The 15,946-nt window shown below is 41.7% G+C and overlaps 1 protein-coding gene across 1 annotated transcript in view; it reads right to left on the bottom strand.

Moving 5' to 3' along the window:
- LOC106845887 (uncharacterized) overlaps positions 1–15,946 on the bottom strand; it is a 369,420-nt gene that overhangs the window by 313,455 nt on the left and 40,019 nt on the right. Inside the window, exon 3 of the mRNA XM_070501822.1 lies at positions 1,590–1,632. Within this exon, the coding sequence (XP_070357923.1) occupies positions 1,590–1,632 (43 nt within the window). The remainder of the gene's footprint in view (positions 1–1,589; positions 1,633–15,946) is intronic.

Here is a 15,946-nt window from a genome sequence, read left to right as displayed (position 1 = left end):
CTGACCTTTACTTAATCCGATTTGATTCTTGTCTAAAAGTCATGGGATCACCCAACGACCAGACCCACCTGCACTGATACCATTTTAACTTTTTTCCATGTTCTTTCCTTTGTCCTGTAAAGAAATGACTCACATACCCATGCCTTATAAAATTAGCCCTAACCCTCAACTCGGGGCAGCAGCAGGAGCTCTGCCTGCCCATGGGTCCTGTCCTCATGCCAGCGGGGGCAGCAGCAGCAGCTCTGCCTGCCCATGGGTGCTGTCCCCATGCTACACTATTCTCTAAATAAAAGAGCACTGCTGCCAGATCTTGAGAGTCCAAGAAATCTTTCTTTCGACTCCTCGGCTCACCGACCCCGCATCAGGTTGACATTCAAAAGCCATAAGATTTGAGTTCCTTCTAGATCTGGCAAAATGTGTCGTCCTCGTCCCTCTGAATTTCTCATTTCTTCAGTGACTTTTGCCAGACCATTTTTAGAAGCCATGTTTGCCCATCATTTTTTGTTGGCATTCGCCGTTCAATGAAAAATGTAATCTAGTGGTTAATCAAAAAATGAAGTATTAAATTCAAAATATTTGAGGATTACACATAAAATCCTCTGTGAAACTTTCAGCCAGTCTTTCTTAGAAAAACACTAATTTAGGTGGAGTAATGCAAACATCAGCTAGAAAAAAAAAATGTGGGCTCCTCAGCTTGTTAAATCATCTCATTGTGGTTTTTACTTTGGTCATCTTAAAACAATAATGATACATTCCCAGGAAATAAGAATAGTACAAAGAGAATAACTATTCAAACTTTACATATAAAAAGCAACATTTTCCCAAGTGATGATTTTAGATGTCTAAAAGGCATGGGCACACGAGGATTCTGTCCAAAAGGCAGCCAAGTTAATCAAACGGAGAAGGAGTTGGCAAATGTTTTCTGTAAAGGGCCAAAGAGTAAAGACTTGGGGCTTTGTGGGTCACATAATTTCCTTTGAAAATACTCAATTCTGTTGTAGCAGGAAACAGCCATAGATAGTACCGATAAACGAATGCATGCAGCCAACTTCCAATAAAACTTTACTTATAAAAGCACACAGTGGGCCAGATTTGGCCCACGATCCATGCTTTGCTGACACCTAAACCAGAGCAATGCAGCCATTTCTAACAGTTTATTGAGAGCTTGCAGGTGATATGTAACAATGAAATCTCATTTATATCCCCTTTCCAAATACTGAGTTACATCTTCCGTTTCATTTTCAAAGCAGATGTTTCTGCCTCTTCCCCCACAGCTTTACCGTAAATCTATTTAAATTCTTAATGAGGAAACTTCTGGAGACTCTCAAGGACTCCGGTATTCTCTTTTGCTTCTGCATTAGTGACCACAATTTTTCCAGGACAACGCCCTGCTCATTGTCAGCAACTGAAATTCCAGCTCTAAGTGTTTCATGTTGAGCAATTAGAGTAAATCCCAGGAAAGGGAGCATAGGCCTGTGCACGGGCTCTGCTGCTTAAAATACTTATGAAATCTGAGCCCATGCAGGGGTGGGCGAAGCAGCAGGCATACCTAGCCAGGCCCTTGGAAATCCCCAGATATGATAACTCACCGGTTCTTCCCATCCGACTTGGCATCAGTCTTTCTGTTTTTTCCTATAATGGAGAGAATATTGAAAGGTGACTTAAGGAAAAAGCAAAAGATTACTTTTGGATTCCAAACCAGGCTTAAATGCTGTGGCAAGATGAGAAAATGCAAATGGACAAATGGACAACCCATTTTAACTCCATTAGAGGAACCATTCCGGAGCAACGTTTCCCTGGCTTGTGCTGGAAGCAATTCCATCAGCCCAGCCCATCCTTTGGCCTCTCCCAGCAGGTCAGCACCCTCAGGACGAAATGATACCACTGATGGATGCTCGCCTCTCTCCTTGAACCTCGTTGGTCAGCAAAGGGGGGTGACTCTTCTTTGCAACATCTCTCTTACAACAGCTGCTCTTACCTCTCCTTTCTCCATTCTACAACCTTGGATCTTAACCATCAAGGTCTCTGGTTACAAAGAAGCCACTTGACTTGTCCCCTTTCTATGGCTATCACCTGAAAAAGATGGGTCTCCCTGACAGGCCTCTTTCATCCCGTAACTCCCCCACACTTAGACCTAAGGCATGTCAGACAGGAGACCCCTTACTGCCAAACCCCCTTTTAAAGACACAGTAGACCCTCTCACTTTATTAATTTTCTCATGCAACTGATAATTATTTGAGTTAGTCCTGAGCGCCCGGGAGTGCACCAAACAGAAAGCAGTGGGACAGAGACAATCGAACACACTAGGACCAAAGTCCAGAAAGGAACCGACTGTGCACATTCCTTTTGTCTTTGTCTGTGGTGCTTATCACCTTCTTAACTAAGGAGTCACTTCAGAACGCTTTAATGTGGACTCAAAGGAGCAGGCACACACAGACACGCACACTCACCCTGAGATGCATATGAGATATGCGTGCACGTGCATATATAGAATACATTCTTTTACACATATTTCTTTATCTGAATATATGTATATACATGTAATATGCAGATTAAAGAATGTGTGTGCATATGTCTATCTATCTATCTATATGGACATATACATACATGAACATTATTTTATCATGGATTCAGATACACAGATATATACAGTTATAATACTTATGTAAAGTACATATAAACATATGAAAGAACGCGTGTGTATATATGTACATGCACACGTTATTTTACGTTTAAATGCATTATATACACATATAAAGGAATGTAAAAGAGTATATTTTATACATAGAGAGATATAACTGATTCGATTTAAATCAGCCATATTTAGATAGAGAGAGATAAAGACATGATGAACAGATAGATGATAGATTGATTGATAGATAAATGATTGATAGATGGATAATGATAGGTGAATGATTGATAAATAATGATAGCGGATAGACAAAAGATATATAGATACATGATAAGAGATATAGATACAGAGACAGAGAGAGAGAGAAAGATGAGAAAGAGAGAGGGGATCTCTCGTGCAAAGGCAAACTTTCTCAACCTCAGCACTACTGCCATTTGGGCAGGACCATTCTCAGCGCTGGGGGCTGCCCTGTGCCCTTAAGATGTTGAGCATCATCCCTGGTCTCCACCCACCAGGTGCCAACAGCTCACATCTGCACCAGTTGTGACCACCAACACATGACCTTCAGACATTGCCAAATGCCCCCTAGGAACAAAGTCATCTAGACCTTGCTCTGGAACAAAGGAGTCTCTGGGACCCACTGTGACCTGTTCCTATTCTCCATGACCTGGCATTCCGCCGTGCAGTCAGCCATCAATGTTCTATACTGTTACAGGACGTGCATGAGTCCTGAGGGTCCACTCAGCACCGCCCCCTCCCAGGGCTCCTTATCACTGAGACGGTGACACCACCAACCCGCTTTGCACAGATGAGGAAACTGAGGCAGAAAGAGGCTACAGCACTCTCCGGAGGACCATAAACTAGCCAGGATTACAGTCTAAATTCATTTGGCCGCAGAACTCTTGCTTCCTCTGCAGTACCATTTTTCTCTCCAGGATGAGATGTCTTTCAGTCCGTGATGCTCTGGCTCCTACAGAGACTGGTTCTGCAAAGAGGAGGAAATCTCCCATGCGGTGGACACCTTGAAAGCAGCGATCGGTTCTTCGGCTCCCAGAGAGAAGCACTGGGATTGAGTTTATTCACAGCTCCCGTCTGTTCTTGAATGGTCAGATTTTCTTGGCACAGAAAGGGTACAGTTGCCCCCCCCCCCCCAACTGCCCCAGTCCGAGCCTCATTTGTGCTCTTCATGAAGGGTGCAGATGGTGAAGGGCAAGCCACTGGAAGAGACTGAGGCCCCTGATGGGGGAACAACATGACCCCATAGCCAGGTCACGGGACAGGACAGATTGCATTAGGATGGGGTGGAAGATACTGCAGCGACTCACTGGAGGGTGCTACTCTGGTACAATTGCAGCCAGAAGCACCATCTGCCCTTGGCCAGACCACAGAGCTCGCCAGCCATGGACATCAGCCACGAGTGCCAGCAGCTCCCAGGACATCCTGGAACATAGACTGAAAGACCTGAGATGGCAGCACACAGCACCTGGCAACCTGGACCTTTTGCTCCGCTTCCTGGAAGGCACAGAAGCCCCCTTCAGAGCCCAGATGTCACTCAGGGAGGAGAGATGGAGGGGGAAATCATAATGACAGTATTTCCCCTGAAGGGATTGTGTCTAGGCTTACATTGGACTGAAGTAACTGGATTGAATGGATTTTAATTCCCTCGTGCATGTAGCATCAGCCTCCTACTGACACATACACATCCACGCACAAACATGCACACCAAACACACATCACACATGTGCATACATACATGTATACACTATACATGCACATATACCAGTTTACATGCTAAACACACATTGCACGTGTGCACGCAAACACATCACATAGGCATGCACACCATGCATGTAAGCATGCACACATACCCCACACGTGCATATGCCTATACAGACCACACATATACATGCACACACTAAACACCCCACATTTACACATAAGCACACAACACACATCACAGATGCACATGTGTGCACACATACACAGTCAATACACACCACACATGCCCGCATATTGCACATGCACACACCACACAGTGCACGCACACACACATACACATGCAAACATACATACCATGTACACGTGCACCTGAATACACCCAGACACACAGCCTACTCACATGCACACCACATTCACACACACAAGCACACCCACCTGCACCTAGAACACCAGATCGCCATTCAAAAATTGACATGTGTTCTCTGGTTGTAAAGAAGACGCAGAAATGGGTCAGGATGGGCTATCAGTTTGACTCTCATTTCTCCAAAAATCCTCAGTGAAATAAAAACATGGAAGTACAGAAATCCTACACACTGAAAAAAGGGTGTGGGTGTGGGCAGGACATTAACCAAAAATGAGAAATCTCAACTGCTTTGTGAGAGACGGAAAGAGGAAGTGAGTAGATGAAGTCTAAAGTCTACAGCAATCGTGGTCATGTTTTTTGATTATGCTCAATATTATAAAACTTTTCAGCACATGCTCAATATGTATACAAGTACAATTGTCAATAGACTACATATTAGCAAGGCTTATTTTCTCCTGTTTAGTAAATAAAATACATATATGTAGAAGTTCTCACATTTTTCCATACCCAACGAGATCATCTTACTTCCTCCCTGGGGGAACACAGCCCCTTCTTTATAAACCATTAATCTAGAAGAGTCTATGACGGAAGAGAGTCGGCAGCAGTCCGTTGGTACCGTGAAGACTGCCTCTACCTGGATAATCTCAATCCCAAAGCACTCCCAGCCTCAGGGGCTTCTGCAAATGGAGGACCCCAAATATGGTGACATCTTACTCCCTCAGACTCAAAAATTCAGCACTAAACCCCTCCAGATCTGTACGGTCTTGCAAGACTTAGACCTTTCTCTCCAAGCAAACGTGTTTCCTCTCACTCCAGTTTTGGGAACTGTACAAATATTCCATAAGGAATACTTCAGTGGTTGTTCCCAGTACCCTGCATTGCTGGCACCAAGAAAGGAACAGAAAGAGGGGGAGCCCACCCATCCATCCCTTCTCTGAACTTGGGCAACGATTTCTCCAACAACGAGACTCGTGGAATCTCCTCCTCACATCTCCAAATGTGGTTGAGAACAATTGCCTTTCATTAGTTGACTTGCAAGTCAAAATCATGGATTCTTGTAGTCCATCCCTACCCTGGTGGGTTTCTGGGCTGAGTGTACCCCACAAGTTTGTGATTCTAACAGGGTCCCCAGAGGATTGCTGCATGTTTACAATAAAGCAATACCACGTCTGTTCTGCATGAGCTGGGTGACCTTGGTCAAGAAACAATCCCTTTGAGGCACAGATTCTTTATCTGAAAAGTTTGGAAAACAATACTAAAAACTTACAAGGTAGTGAAGCATGAGAATCACTCAATCCAGTAATTTTTAGAGATCAATAAAGATTTCTCTCTCTCAACTTCTGATAACTATGATCATGGTGGGAAGGTGGGTATGGGGAGATTGTGTTGGGGGAGCGCTTTTATAAGTGGAACTTGAAATATGAAAATGTTGTGTCATCAGTCTTAATGACATTTCATCCTTATTTTATTCTGATAAAATTGGATAGTGAGATATGGGTGGTTTAATTTTTTCTTATTAAGTTCTCTCTTATTTTTTAAGAGATTTTCCAGATCAGGAATCAATACAGCCCATGTATTAAACATAAAAACATTGTACACAGGTCCCATAAATAACGAAAGCACAGAAAAATAGAGGAAGAGCCCTGCGTGAGTTTCCCATGGCAGCTCTAACAAAGTATCACAAATTGGGGGGCTTCAAACCACAGGAATTTATCCCCTCTCTCAGTCCTGGAGACCGGAAGTCTGAGATGAAGGTGATGCAGGGCTGCTCTCCCTTCCGAGGCTCCAGGGGGGTGCCTTTCTGCCTCTTCCAGCTTCTGTGGGCTCCAAGTGTCCCTTGGCTTGTGGCCACATCCTTTCCATCTCTGCCTCGGCCTTCACATGGCTTCTCCTCTGTGTCTGTGTCTTTTCTCTTCTGTATCATATAAGGACAGTTGTCATTGGATTTAGGACCACCCTCATCCCAGATATTCTCATCTCAAGATTCTTCACCTAATTACATTTGCAAAGACTCTTCCCAAATATGGTCACGTTCACAGGGATGTGGTCATGTCTTTTGATGGGCCACCATTCAACTCACTGCAAGTCCTAAATGGGAAAACGGGTCATTGACATAAAGACCCTAACAGGGGATGAGTCTATTTTATTCACACACTTCTGTTTTAAAATCACCTGTGTCTTCCTTTTGTACTACAACAAAAAATAAAGTAAAACTGATGTTTTCAATTAGTCATGATGCCCCCTTCTGTAGGAAGGAAGTGATCGTAAGGAGAAAAAACCATCTTATTCTCTATCAAACAACCATTTTCCTAAACTGGAGATCAGGATGCTTACAGACTGAACAAGAAGATTCAGAGGGAGGTTTTGGATTCAGAAAGAATGGGCTAAAAGTCCCCTCCACCATGACAAGGTGATTTTGAACCAGTTAGGTCGCCTCAATTTCTGCCTCCTAAATGCACGGGGATAAAATGAGATACTGCCCACGAAAGTACCTCACACGGTACCCGAGTGTCGATGAGTGTTCAGCCAACGCGAGTTCTTCTCCTTCAGGGTCCTGTCATTCTTGTCCTCCTGTTCTCACGACCTCTTTCTTTCGAGAAACCAAGACTGATTCAAGCTCTTAAGGGAAGGAAGCTGGAAGATTGTTGTATTGGACAAGAAGGTTGAGCTCTCCTAGGAATTCAAGGACTGAGAATATCTGGGTTTGACAGAAAGTACAACCGAGTCACGTCAGGGACGAAAGTTGCTCCAGGAAACAACTGCTCTCTCCAACTCTCTCTCAGAAACCATGTAGCTCCTCTCCTCTCTCAGGTTAGCTCCATTTTCATCTTCTTTTATCTCCCTAAAAACACCTTGCAAGTTTATGCAGCATGCATCTCCAGCAGAGGCCCCATGCTCAGCCCATGTAAATGGCGCCCTCTGGATTCAGGTTGACCAGATGCTTCTGCTGTCTCAATCTTGGCTTCTTGATCACTTCTTGGACTTGTCATTGCACTACTCTACCAAACAGCATTTCTTCAGCTTTTCATGCCTTTGCGGAATGTAGATTTCCTTCAATCTTTATTCAAATCCCCAAGAGGAAGCCTCTGTTTGGCCTGGCTTGTCATTTCTAGAAAGGCCACACAAGTCATGAGTCACTGTCCATTCAAGGAATGCTCGTGATAGGGTCAGGTGTTCATCCTGATCCTTCCAGCTGTGCCTGAAGGTCAGATGTTGAGGACAGGATCATGTGATGCATAATAAGGGAGGAGAGTTGCAGCTTTCCCCGTTGGTGGTGAGACAGACATCTCAAGCAGGCTGTCAGGCAGCTCTCAACCAAGCTCCCCTTTTAGAATAACTGTCGTGGGCTTGGTTCAAGGAGAATAATTGAATGAAGTATGTCAATCAAACACGCTTCTCCTTTACACCAGTTTCCACGCCTGCCCCTTCTACGAATGTTCTATGGTGACTTGAATATGTATGCTTACAAATTTAGTTACTTTCAAATCTCTAGCCCTATAAGCTATTTGCTAACACAAATATCTACCAGGTAAGTTCTATTGATTTTTATCATCTATACACTGAGTACCAGACAGGGAAAGTGGGAATCATCTCATAACACGTAAGGTTACATCTCACAACATAATAAATGGTTAATGGTTAAGAAAAGAAACTGCATTCTGCAGGTACATCCATAAAAGCAGAAAGCCGATTAGTGGCTGCCAGGGGCTGGAGGAAGAGGAATTGGAGAGTGACTGATCAGTAGGTATGAAGTCTTCTTTTGGGGTGATGAAAATATTTTGAACTAGATAGAAGTGATGGTTGCACAACATTGTGAGTGTACGAAGTGCCACTGAATTGTACCCTTTCAAATGGTTAATTACAATTACATGTTGAGGTGAATTCCAATTCAATCATAAAAAAGAAAGAAGCTGCATTCTAAATCCCTGTCTTCTCCAGAACTACGATCAAAAGAGGCGGGTATTAAACACAAAGCCATCAACATTTTGCTTCAGCATATTTATCCCAACCGCGTTCATGAGTCACATGTAATTTCAATACGCCATGGCTAAGTGGCAGCCCCAACAACAGACCCCCAACCAGCAGGGGTTGTGGAATAGCCAGGATTTCCATCTGCCATGTTGGCACAATCTCAACAGTGAGCACAGAGCCCAAGGTCTGGCTGAGCGAGAAGGCAGTGTCCCTTCTCAACCAACACAGTGAAATGAAGGAAAGCGGACTGATGCTGACACCATATGCTTCATGTTCTCCTACACTGGGAACAGTTATTCCATCGATTTACCAACATGGAATGAAATAATCCTATTTAACTTTCCAATAACACTCTTCAACTGCATGGGCACTTTTCTATAGATTAAAAATCTAAAACAAACAAAAAGCAAAACTATAGAGAGAACAATAGATAGTGGTCACTGGGGTCTTGAGAAGGAAGGAAAGGATGAAAAATTGAGAATAAGATATTTTTAGGACATTGAAACTATTCTGTATAATACTGTGATGGTGGATAGATGTCATCATCCATTTGCCAGAACCCACTGAAGAGACAATAGAAAGAATGAACCCTAGTGTAAACTACGGGCTTTAGTTAATAATAATGTAGCAATATTGGTTCATCATTTATAACCTTCTACTACACTAAGGCAAGATGTTAATAAATAGAGGATGCTGTGCACGCATAAAGGGAAGAGGGTATGTTGGAATTCTCTGTGTTTTCTGCTCAATTTTTCTACAAACCTAAAACTCTTCTAAAAAATAAAATTTATTAGCTTAAAAATAGAATAAAGCTTAGAAAATAAGTAAAATCAAATAAACCCCCTGCTCTGCAAATTTAAGTTAGGAATTGCCCCTCCATTTGTCCCTCACAACTCCTTCAATGTTGAAATCAACATATTGGATTAACATAAGAAAAAAAAATTGTAAATATGTATGGTGGTGGATGTTAACTAGACTTACTGTGGTGATTATTTCTCAATATATACAAACATAGAATCATTATGTTGTACACCTGAAACTAATATAATGTTATATGCGAATTATACCTCAATTTAAAAAAAAAGGGATGCTCAGAAGTTTGAGGCCAGTGTCAAAAGGAACTGGAAAAAGGGAATATCTCTTAGCAAATACACTAATTAGGGTTCTGCAAAGGCTGATATTTCTAAATATCATCCACTTTTTTACATTAAAGTTCTCATGAATTTTAAAAGAAAATGTGCTTAGCACACAATGTCCTTTAATTTCATAAGTGCACATTGTGTGATGTTTCCTGTATTTTTTTAAAAAGATCTATTTTTAAAATGATTTTTTTCCAAGAATGACAAAACCCTTCAAAAAACCAAAGAGTATCTCTCTGAAATGCTTGGATACCCCTTAGCCTCTCTGCTTTATTTCTACACATAAGCCAGATGTAGGTTTTAGTGACATTAAAGAAATTGAAAAATTGGGAAAACAGACTATAGCTTAATTACAAATAACATCGACTGGCTTCAAAATACAAAAATACAGAAAGAGAGTTTTAATAAAAGATGGCTAGATAGACAGATGACAGGTGGATGAACGATAGATGGGTGGAGAGATGCATAACTCAAAATATATTATCTATGTTAGGAGTTAAAATTTCTTAAAAACAGCAAGGTGCCAAGCAGCTCACAGGAGCTGAGTAACAGGGCATTCAGTCAGCTTTTGGATGATCACATTTGGTATAATTTTACATTTTCATGACGCTTCATGCTCATCTGCAAATGGAGAGATAAAGTTTTTTTCAATATTTTTTCCAAACCTACCATATCTGATGCCAAATTCTGCAACAACCAGCAAAATAGGATTGGTTTATGTTAATTGTCATATAGAACTATTCAAGATAGATAAAATACATGATTATTATATTTTATTGATTTATTATTAAAGTTTATTATAAATTTGAATTATTAAGTTACTATTGATTGATTAAGTACCAAACATAATTTATTATTATTATTAAGCAGCATACCAAATATAAAATTTGTTGTGATGATGATGATGATGCAGTACACCAAACATAAGAACACTATTATTATTGTTATTGCTAAGCAGTGTTTATTATTGGTTACTTAATGCCAAATGTCGCAACAAGTTCTTTACAGAAAATATCTTGTGTTGGTTTTCACAATGATCACGTGATTTTCTTTTTTTTTTTAAAGATTGGCACCTGGGCTAACAACTGTTGCCAATCTTTTGGTTTTTTTTTTTTTTCTGCTTTATCTCTCCAACACGCCCCACCCCCCCCAACCCCCGTACACGGTTGTACATCTGAGTTGCATGTCCTTCTAGTTGTGGGACATGGGACGCTGCCTCAACGTGGCCTGACGAACGGTGCCATGTCTGCGCCCAGGATCCGAACCCTGGGCCGCCGCAGTGGAGCACGCCAACTTAACCACTCGGCCACGGAGCTGGCCCCTACGTGAGTTTTTTACCCAGGCATGGCCAGCATCTACCTCCAGCTTGGCTGCATTAGAAGGCCAGTTCTCCCAACCTTGACAGTCTGATGAAAACATAAACATTCAATAAAAAAGCAATGCTGCTGTTTATAATCACAACTACCTTTGAAGAAAAGAGAATCTCCTTCAATAGAAATCTTGGTGCTGTTCTGGGTTCCATGAGGGGCTGGATATGTGCCTTTTGGAGCAGAAGCTGGGGAGATCAGGGGGGATTTTCAGAATCAGAGGAGAACTGCAGAAAGCCAAAAGACATTTATGAACAGCATGGCTCATCCGAGAGGAAAAGTGTTTGCATGGCAGCATTGTAAACTATCTCTGCTTTCCCTGGTAGGCAGAAGAAAAGGAGCATTAAACTCAATTTTGGCCTCAAAATACACAAATACAGAGAGAGAGAAGGAATAAAAGATGGATAGATAGATGGATGGAGAACAGACGGATGGAAGGATGGATGGGTAGATAGATGTATGGGTGAATGGATGGATGAAGAGATGGGTGGATGGATGGATGGATGGAATATGTGGATGGATGGATGATGGATGATGGGTGGATGGATGGGTGGATGAATGTGTGGATGAATAGGTGGATGGGTGGATGGATGGACAGGTAGATGGATGGGTGAATGGATGGGTGAATAGATGAGTGGGTGGATGGATGGATGGATGTGTGAATGGATGAATGACGGATGGTTGGATGAACGGATGCGTGGATGGATGGATGGATGGATGGAAAGTTATAGCTGTGCATGTGTGTGTGTGCAAAACAATGAGAATTTGTAAAAACAAAATTTATGGGAAATCTAAAAACCCCACTCTATTCTCTTATTTCCACCCTTCCATTCCTCCGCATTTGCTGGAGCCATTACAAAACTGAACACATTTGGTTTAATCTCTTTTCATTGAGCCTGATTTCTAAGTAATAAAAAACAATAAACAGAAAACAGACCAAAATGCAAAACATTAGCAAGAAGGCCAAGAAAATGAAATGGACTCATCACTACCTTAAATGACTGGCCCTAGGGAATTCAGAGGTGATGTCGCACAGGCTTGTTCCAATCTTCATCTCAGACTCTTCCTGCTTTGCAGCATTTAACCCAAATGCTGAACTGATTCCATGGGATCTGCCTCTTAGCGGCACAAGCCCAGACTGGCTTAGCTATGAATTGAAGAAGGCAGCGTTCATCTCCAAACTGGGCACAGGTCATCTCTTCAGGAAAACAAGAGACAGAGGAAATAGGGAGGGTCCCCATGGGCTGGACCCATATGCTCTAAATAGTTTCTCTGCACCTAGGAATGTGTGGCTGCCGCCTGGGCAGGTCTATGTGCTCAATAGATTGGCGTCTGGGCTATGCCATGGGTGAGCTCCATAACGCACCTCCTGCAGCGGACACTCGCAGGGGCAAGTCTGCACCTTGTTGTATTGCAACCTGACCTTCCAGGATGGAGGCCACATAGCGACTGATGCAATCACTGGACCACAATTCTTTCTTCAGGAAACTGGCTTTTAGGATCATTAAATTGGACTTGAACCCATAACCCATAACCCATAACCCACCTCACGGAAGGTACATTTCTGTGCCTCGAAGACTCATCCATACATCCTGCCACACTCAATATGTGCAAGCAGAGAACCATAACTACGTTTCCGAGGTTGTCCCATTTTTGTGCTTGTCCCTGGAAGTATTTCATTCCCCCATACCCACTGGGATATATAAAAAACGGACAATATGTATGTCTTGTTCTGTTTTCTTAGTGTCTCCCCAAAACTCCCAGACAAATGTGCTCAGTGGATTTAGCTCAAAGGCAAGGAACAAAATTGAATGGTTCTTCCTTATGACCTTAGCATATCTGTCTTTTACAAAAATGAAGTGAAACACAATTATTAAGCATGAAAAGCATGCTAATCATGAATCAGCAAGAAAATCATGCTTATTGTGCATTAGCTTGCCAAGACCCATTCACTGTGTTCGACAAGCTGAGAAGAAAACAAGTGAGTTACCATTTATCTTTATAGAGCCATGATAATTTTCTCCCGTAGAATCCTTAATTAGTAATATTGAGAGTCCTATAACATATTTGAATTTTTCTTTAAGAAAGAAGGGAGGGAGGGGAGAAGGGAGAGAAGAAACTATCATTTATTGAGGAGTCACTCTGTGTTCAGCACCATGTAAGCTTTCCCCAAATGGAATCTGTAATAGTTTTCATTGCTGTTGTAAAAAATTACCACAAACTAATGGGCCTAAAACAAAACAAATGCATTATTTTACAGTTCTGGAGGTCAGAAGTCCAACTTGAGCCACATGGAGCCAAAATCAAGATGTCAGCAGGGCTGGTTCCTTCCGAAGGCTCTAGGGCAGAATTCATTCCTTGCCTTTAAAAGTTTCTAGAAGCAACCTGCATTCCTTGGCTAGTGGCTCATGCCTTCGTCTTCAAAGCACACTACTCAGATGTCTGCTTTCACCGTCGTATCTCCTTCTCTAACTCTGACACTCTTGAATCCCTCTTAAAAGGACACATGTGATGACATTGGGCTCAGCTGGATAATCTAGGATCATCTTTCCATCTCAAGAGCCTTACCTTAATCATCTCTGCAAAGTCCCTATGCCATGTAAGGTGACATATTCACTGATCCCAGGGATTCAGAGGTAGACATCTTTGGGGAGACATCACTCTGCTGATGACACCAAGTTTCAGTGTGGAAGATGTCTCTCTATGGGAGCAATGCACCTAGTCTTCATTCAAGGACCACCAACTACTGCCCCTCACTGTTTTCATCCTGCATCATCATCTTTCCATTATGAGCCAGTTTCCATCAGCAGTAATTTCACCAGAGTCTAACACAGGGGCTCTGAATTCTCCCCTGGGCAACTCAAGAATTCTTACCTCCTTTTAACCTAGTAAATTCATCTCATTTTTGATAGCATAGAAAAGAAACCAAGGGCTTAGTATTGCTTCTCCATTCAATCAATTTTTAAGTGGATAAGAAATCTTTCAAATATTCACTTACATAAGTAACACGATCAGTGTCTAAATTTTTAAACACAATTTGAAGTTGCTATACAGTAAAATTGCTGATCATACACAAACGTCAGTCAACTGAATCAACCACGAAATTGCAACTTAATTCTAAATGTCTAAGATTAAAACTTGATTCATGTCTTGATCTCTTTCCTTTCCTGTTGAATATTTTCACTCTATACTACTTGGACTTTGGGGAAGTTGATGACATATCTGTCACCAGGCTGTTCCAGTATGCACTTTGCTCTGGGTCATTGCTGATGATCGACTTGTGCTTGGCTAGGCACTTCTACTCCAGACGCATGCAAAGTTCCACCTGGGGATTTTCTTGGTTATTATCTCTTCAGATCAGACAATGCTCTCTTTCTGGAATTCCTGCCATAGAGAGATCAGCACTCATTGATCTCTCCTTGGAATCTCAATTTTTATCTGACCCTTGGCCTCTCTTAATCATCTTTTTAATTATTTTATTGATGACATGTGGGCTTATAACATTGTGTAATTTCACGTGTACATTATTATATATCAGTTTCTGTATAGACTGCTTTGTGCTCAACCCCAATAGTCTGGTTTTTACCTGTCACCATATATATGTGCCCATTTACCCCTTTTGCCCTCCCCCAACTCCCTTCCCCTCTGGTAACCACCAATCTATTCTCTTTGTCCATGTGTTTATCTTCCACGTATGAGTAAAATCATACGGTGTTTGTCTTTCTCCGTCTGGCTTATTACACTTAACATAATACCCTCAAGGTCCATCAATCTTGTTGCAAATGAGACAATTTTGTCTTTTTTTCTGGCTGAGTAGCATACCATTGTATACATACACCACATCTTCTTTACCCAGTCATCAGTTGGTGGGCACTTGGGTTGCTTCCACATCTTGGCTATTGTGAATAATGCTGCAATGAACATAGAGGTGCATAAATCACTCTGGATTGTTGATTTCATGTCCTTCGGATAAGTACCCAGTAGTGGGATAGCTGGCTCATATGGTATTTGTATTTTTAATTTTTTGGTGGCCTTTCTTAATCTTAATTGCAGAATGTTCTGAGGTGATTCTGAACCTGGTCTACAGATCCATGTGTATGGATCTGTTCCCCTGTTATGTCCACTCACTCAGGGATCTGTCATGCTTTCTTATTCTCCAAGAATTTTTCTCCTTTTCCTTTTAAATTTAATTTGTATTATTGTCAAAATGATATATGTATAAAGTCGAAAAAATTAAATAGTCCCCAGGTTGTGTCTTCTCTTCAATGTTCACTCTTACTTTTTTCTGGTCTTGTCCCTATATTTCGAAATAACATATTTACTCAGAAATCTCTTTTTGTTAGATTTAGATGATATCCATTCACTTCCTGTTTGCTGGAGGATGTTTTTTTGTTTCTCACCCATCTTTATTTCATCTAGCATGTGTGTGTACACACTCACACACACACACACACCCTTTCTATTCATCATCCTGCTATAACATAATCTTTACTAAACTAATACACTATAAACACTGAGATGTGCTTCCCTTCCCTTCCTTGCATAATTTCTTGCTTCTCCTAGACTTACTAATCACCTCTTTTTTGCTACATGCCTTTTTTATTCTTATCATGGACTTACTATTATACAGCACATCCCTTCTGAACACACTCAACCACATGAGGGAGTCTATCGGTTTTTTCAACACAGCTTTCTGGGTCCCTCCAACCTCCTGCTGCAGTGTGGGTTTACTATTTTCTTTGACGCCCCCACA

The sequence above is a fragment of the Equus asinus genome, chromosome X (assembly GCF_041296235.1).
Source record: "Equus asinus isolate D_3611 breed Donkey chromosome X, EquAss-T2T_v2, whole genome shotgun sequence".
NCBI lineage: Eukaryota > Metazoa > Chordata > Mammalia > Perissodactyla > Equidae > Equus > Equus asinus.
Note: the sequence above shows the minus strand (reverse complement) of the source record. Positions and strands in the feature narration are given on the sequence as shown.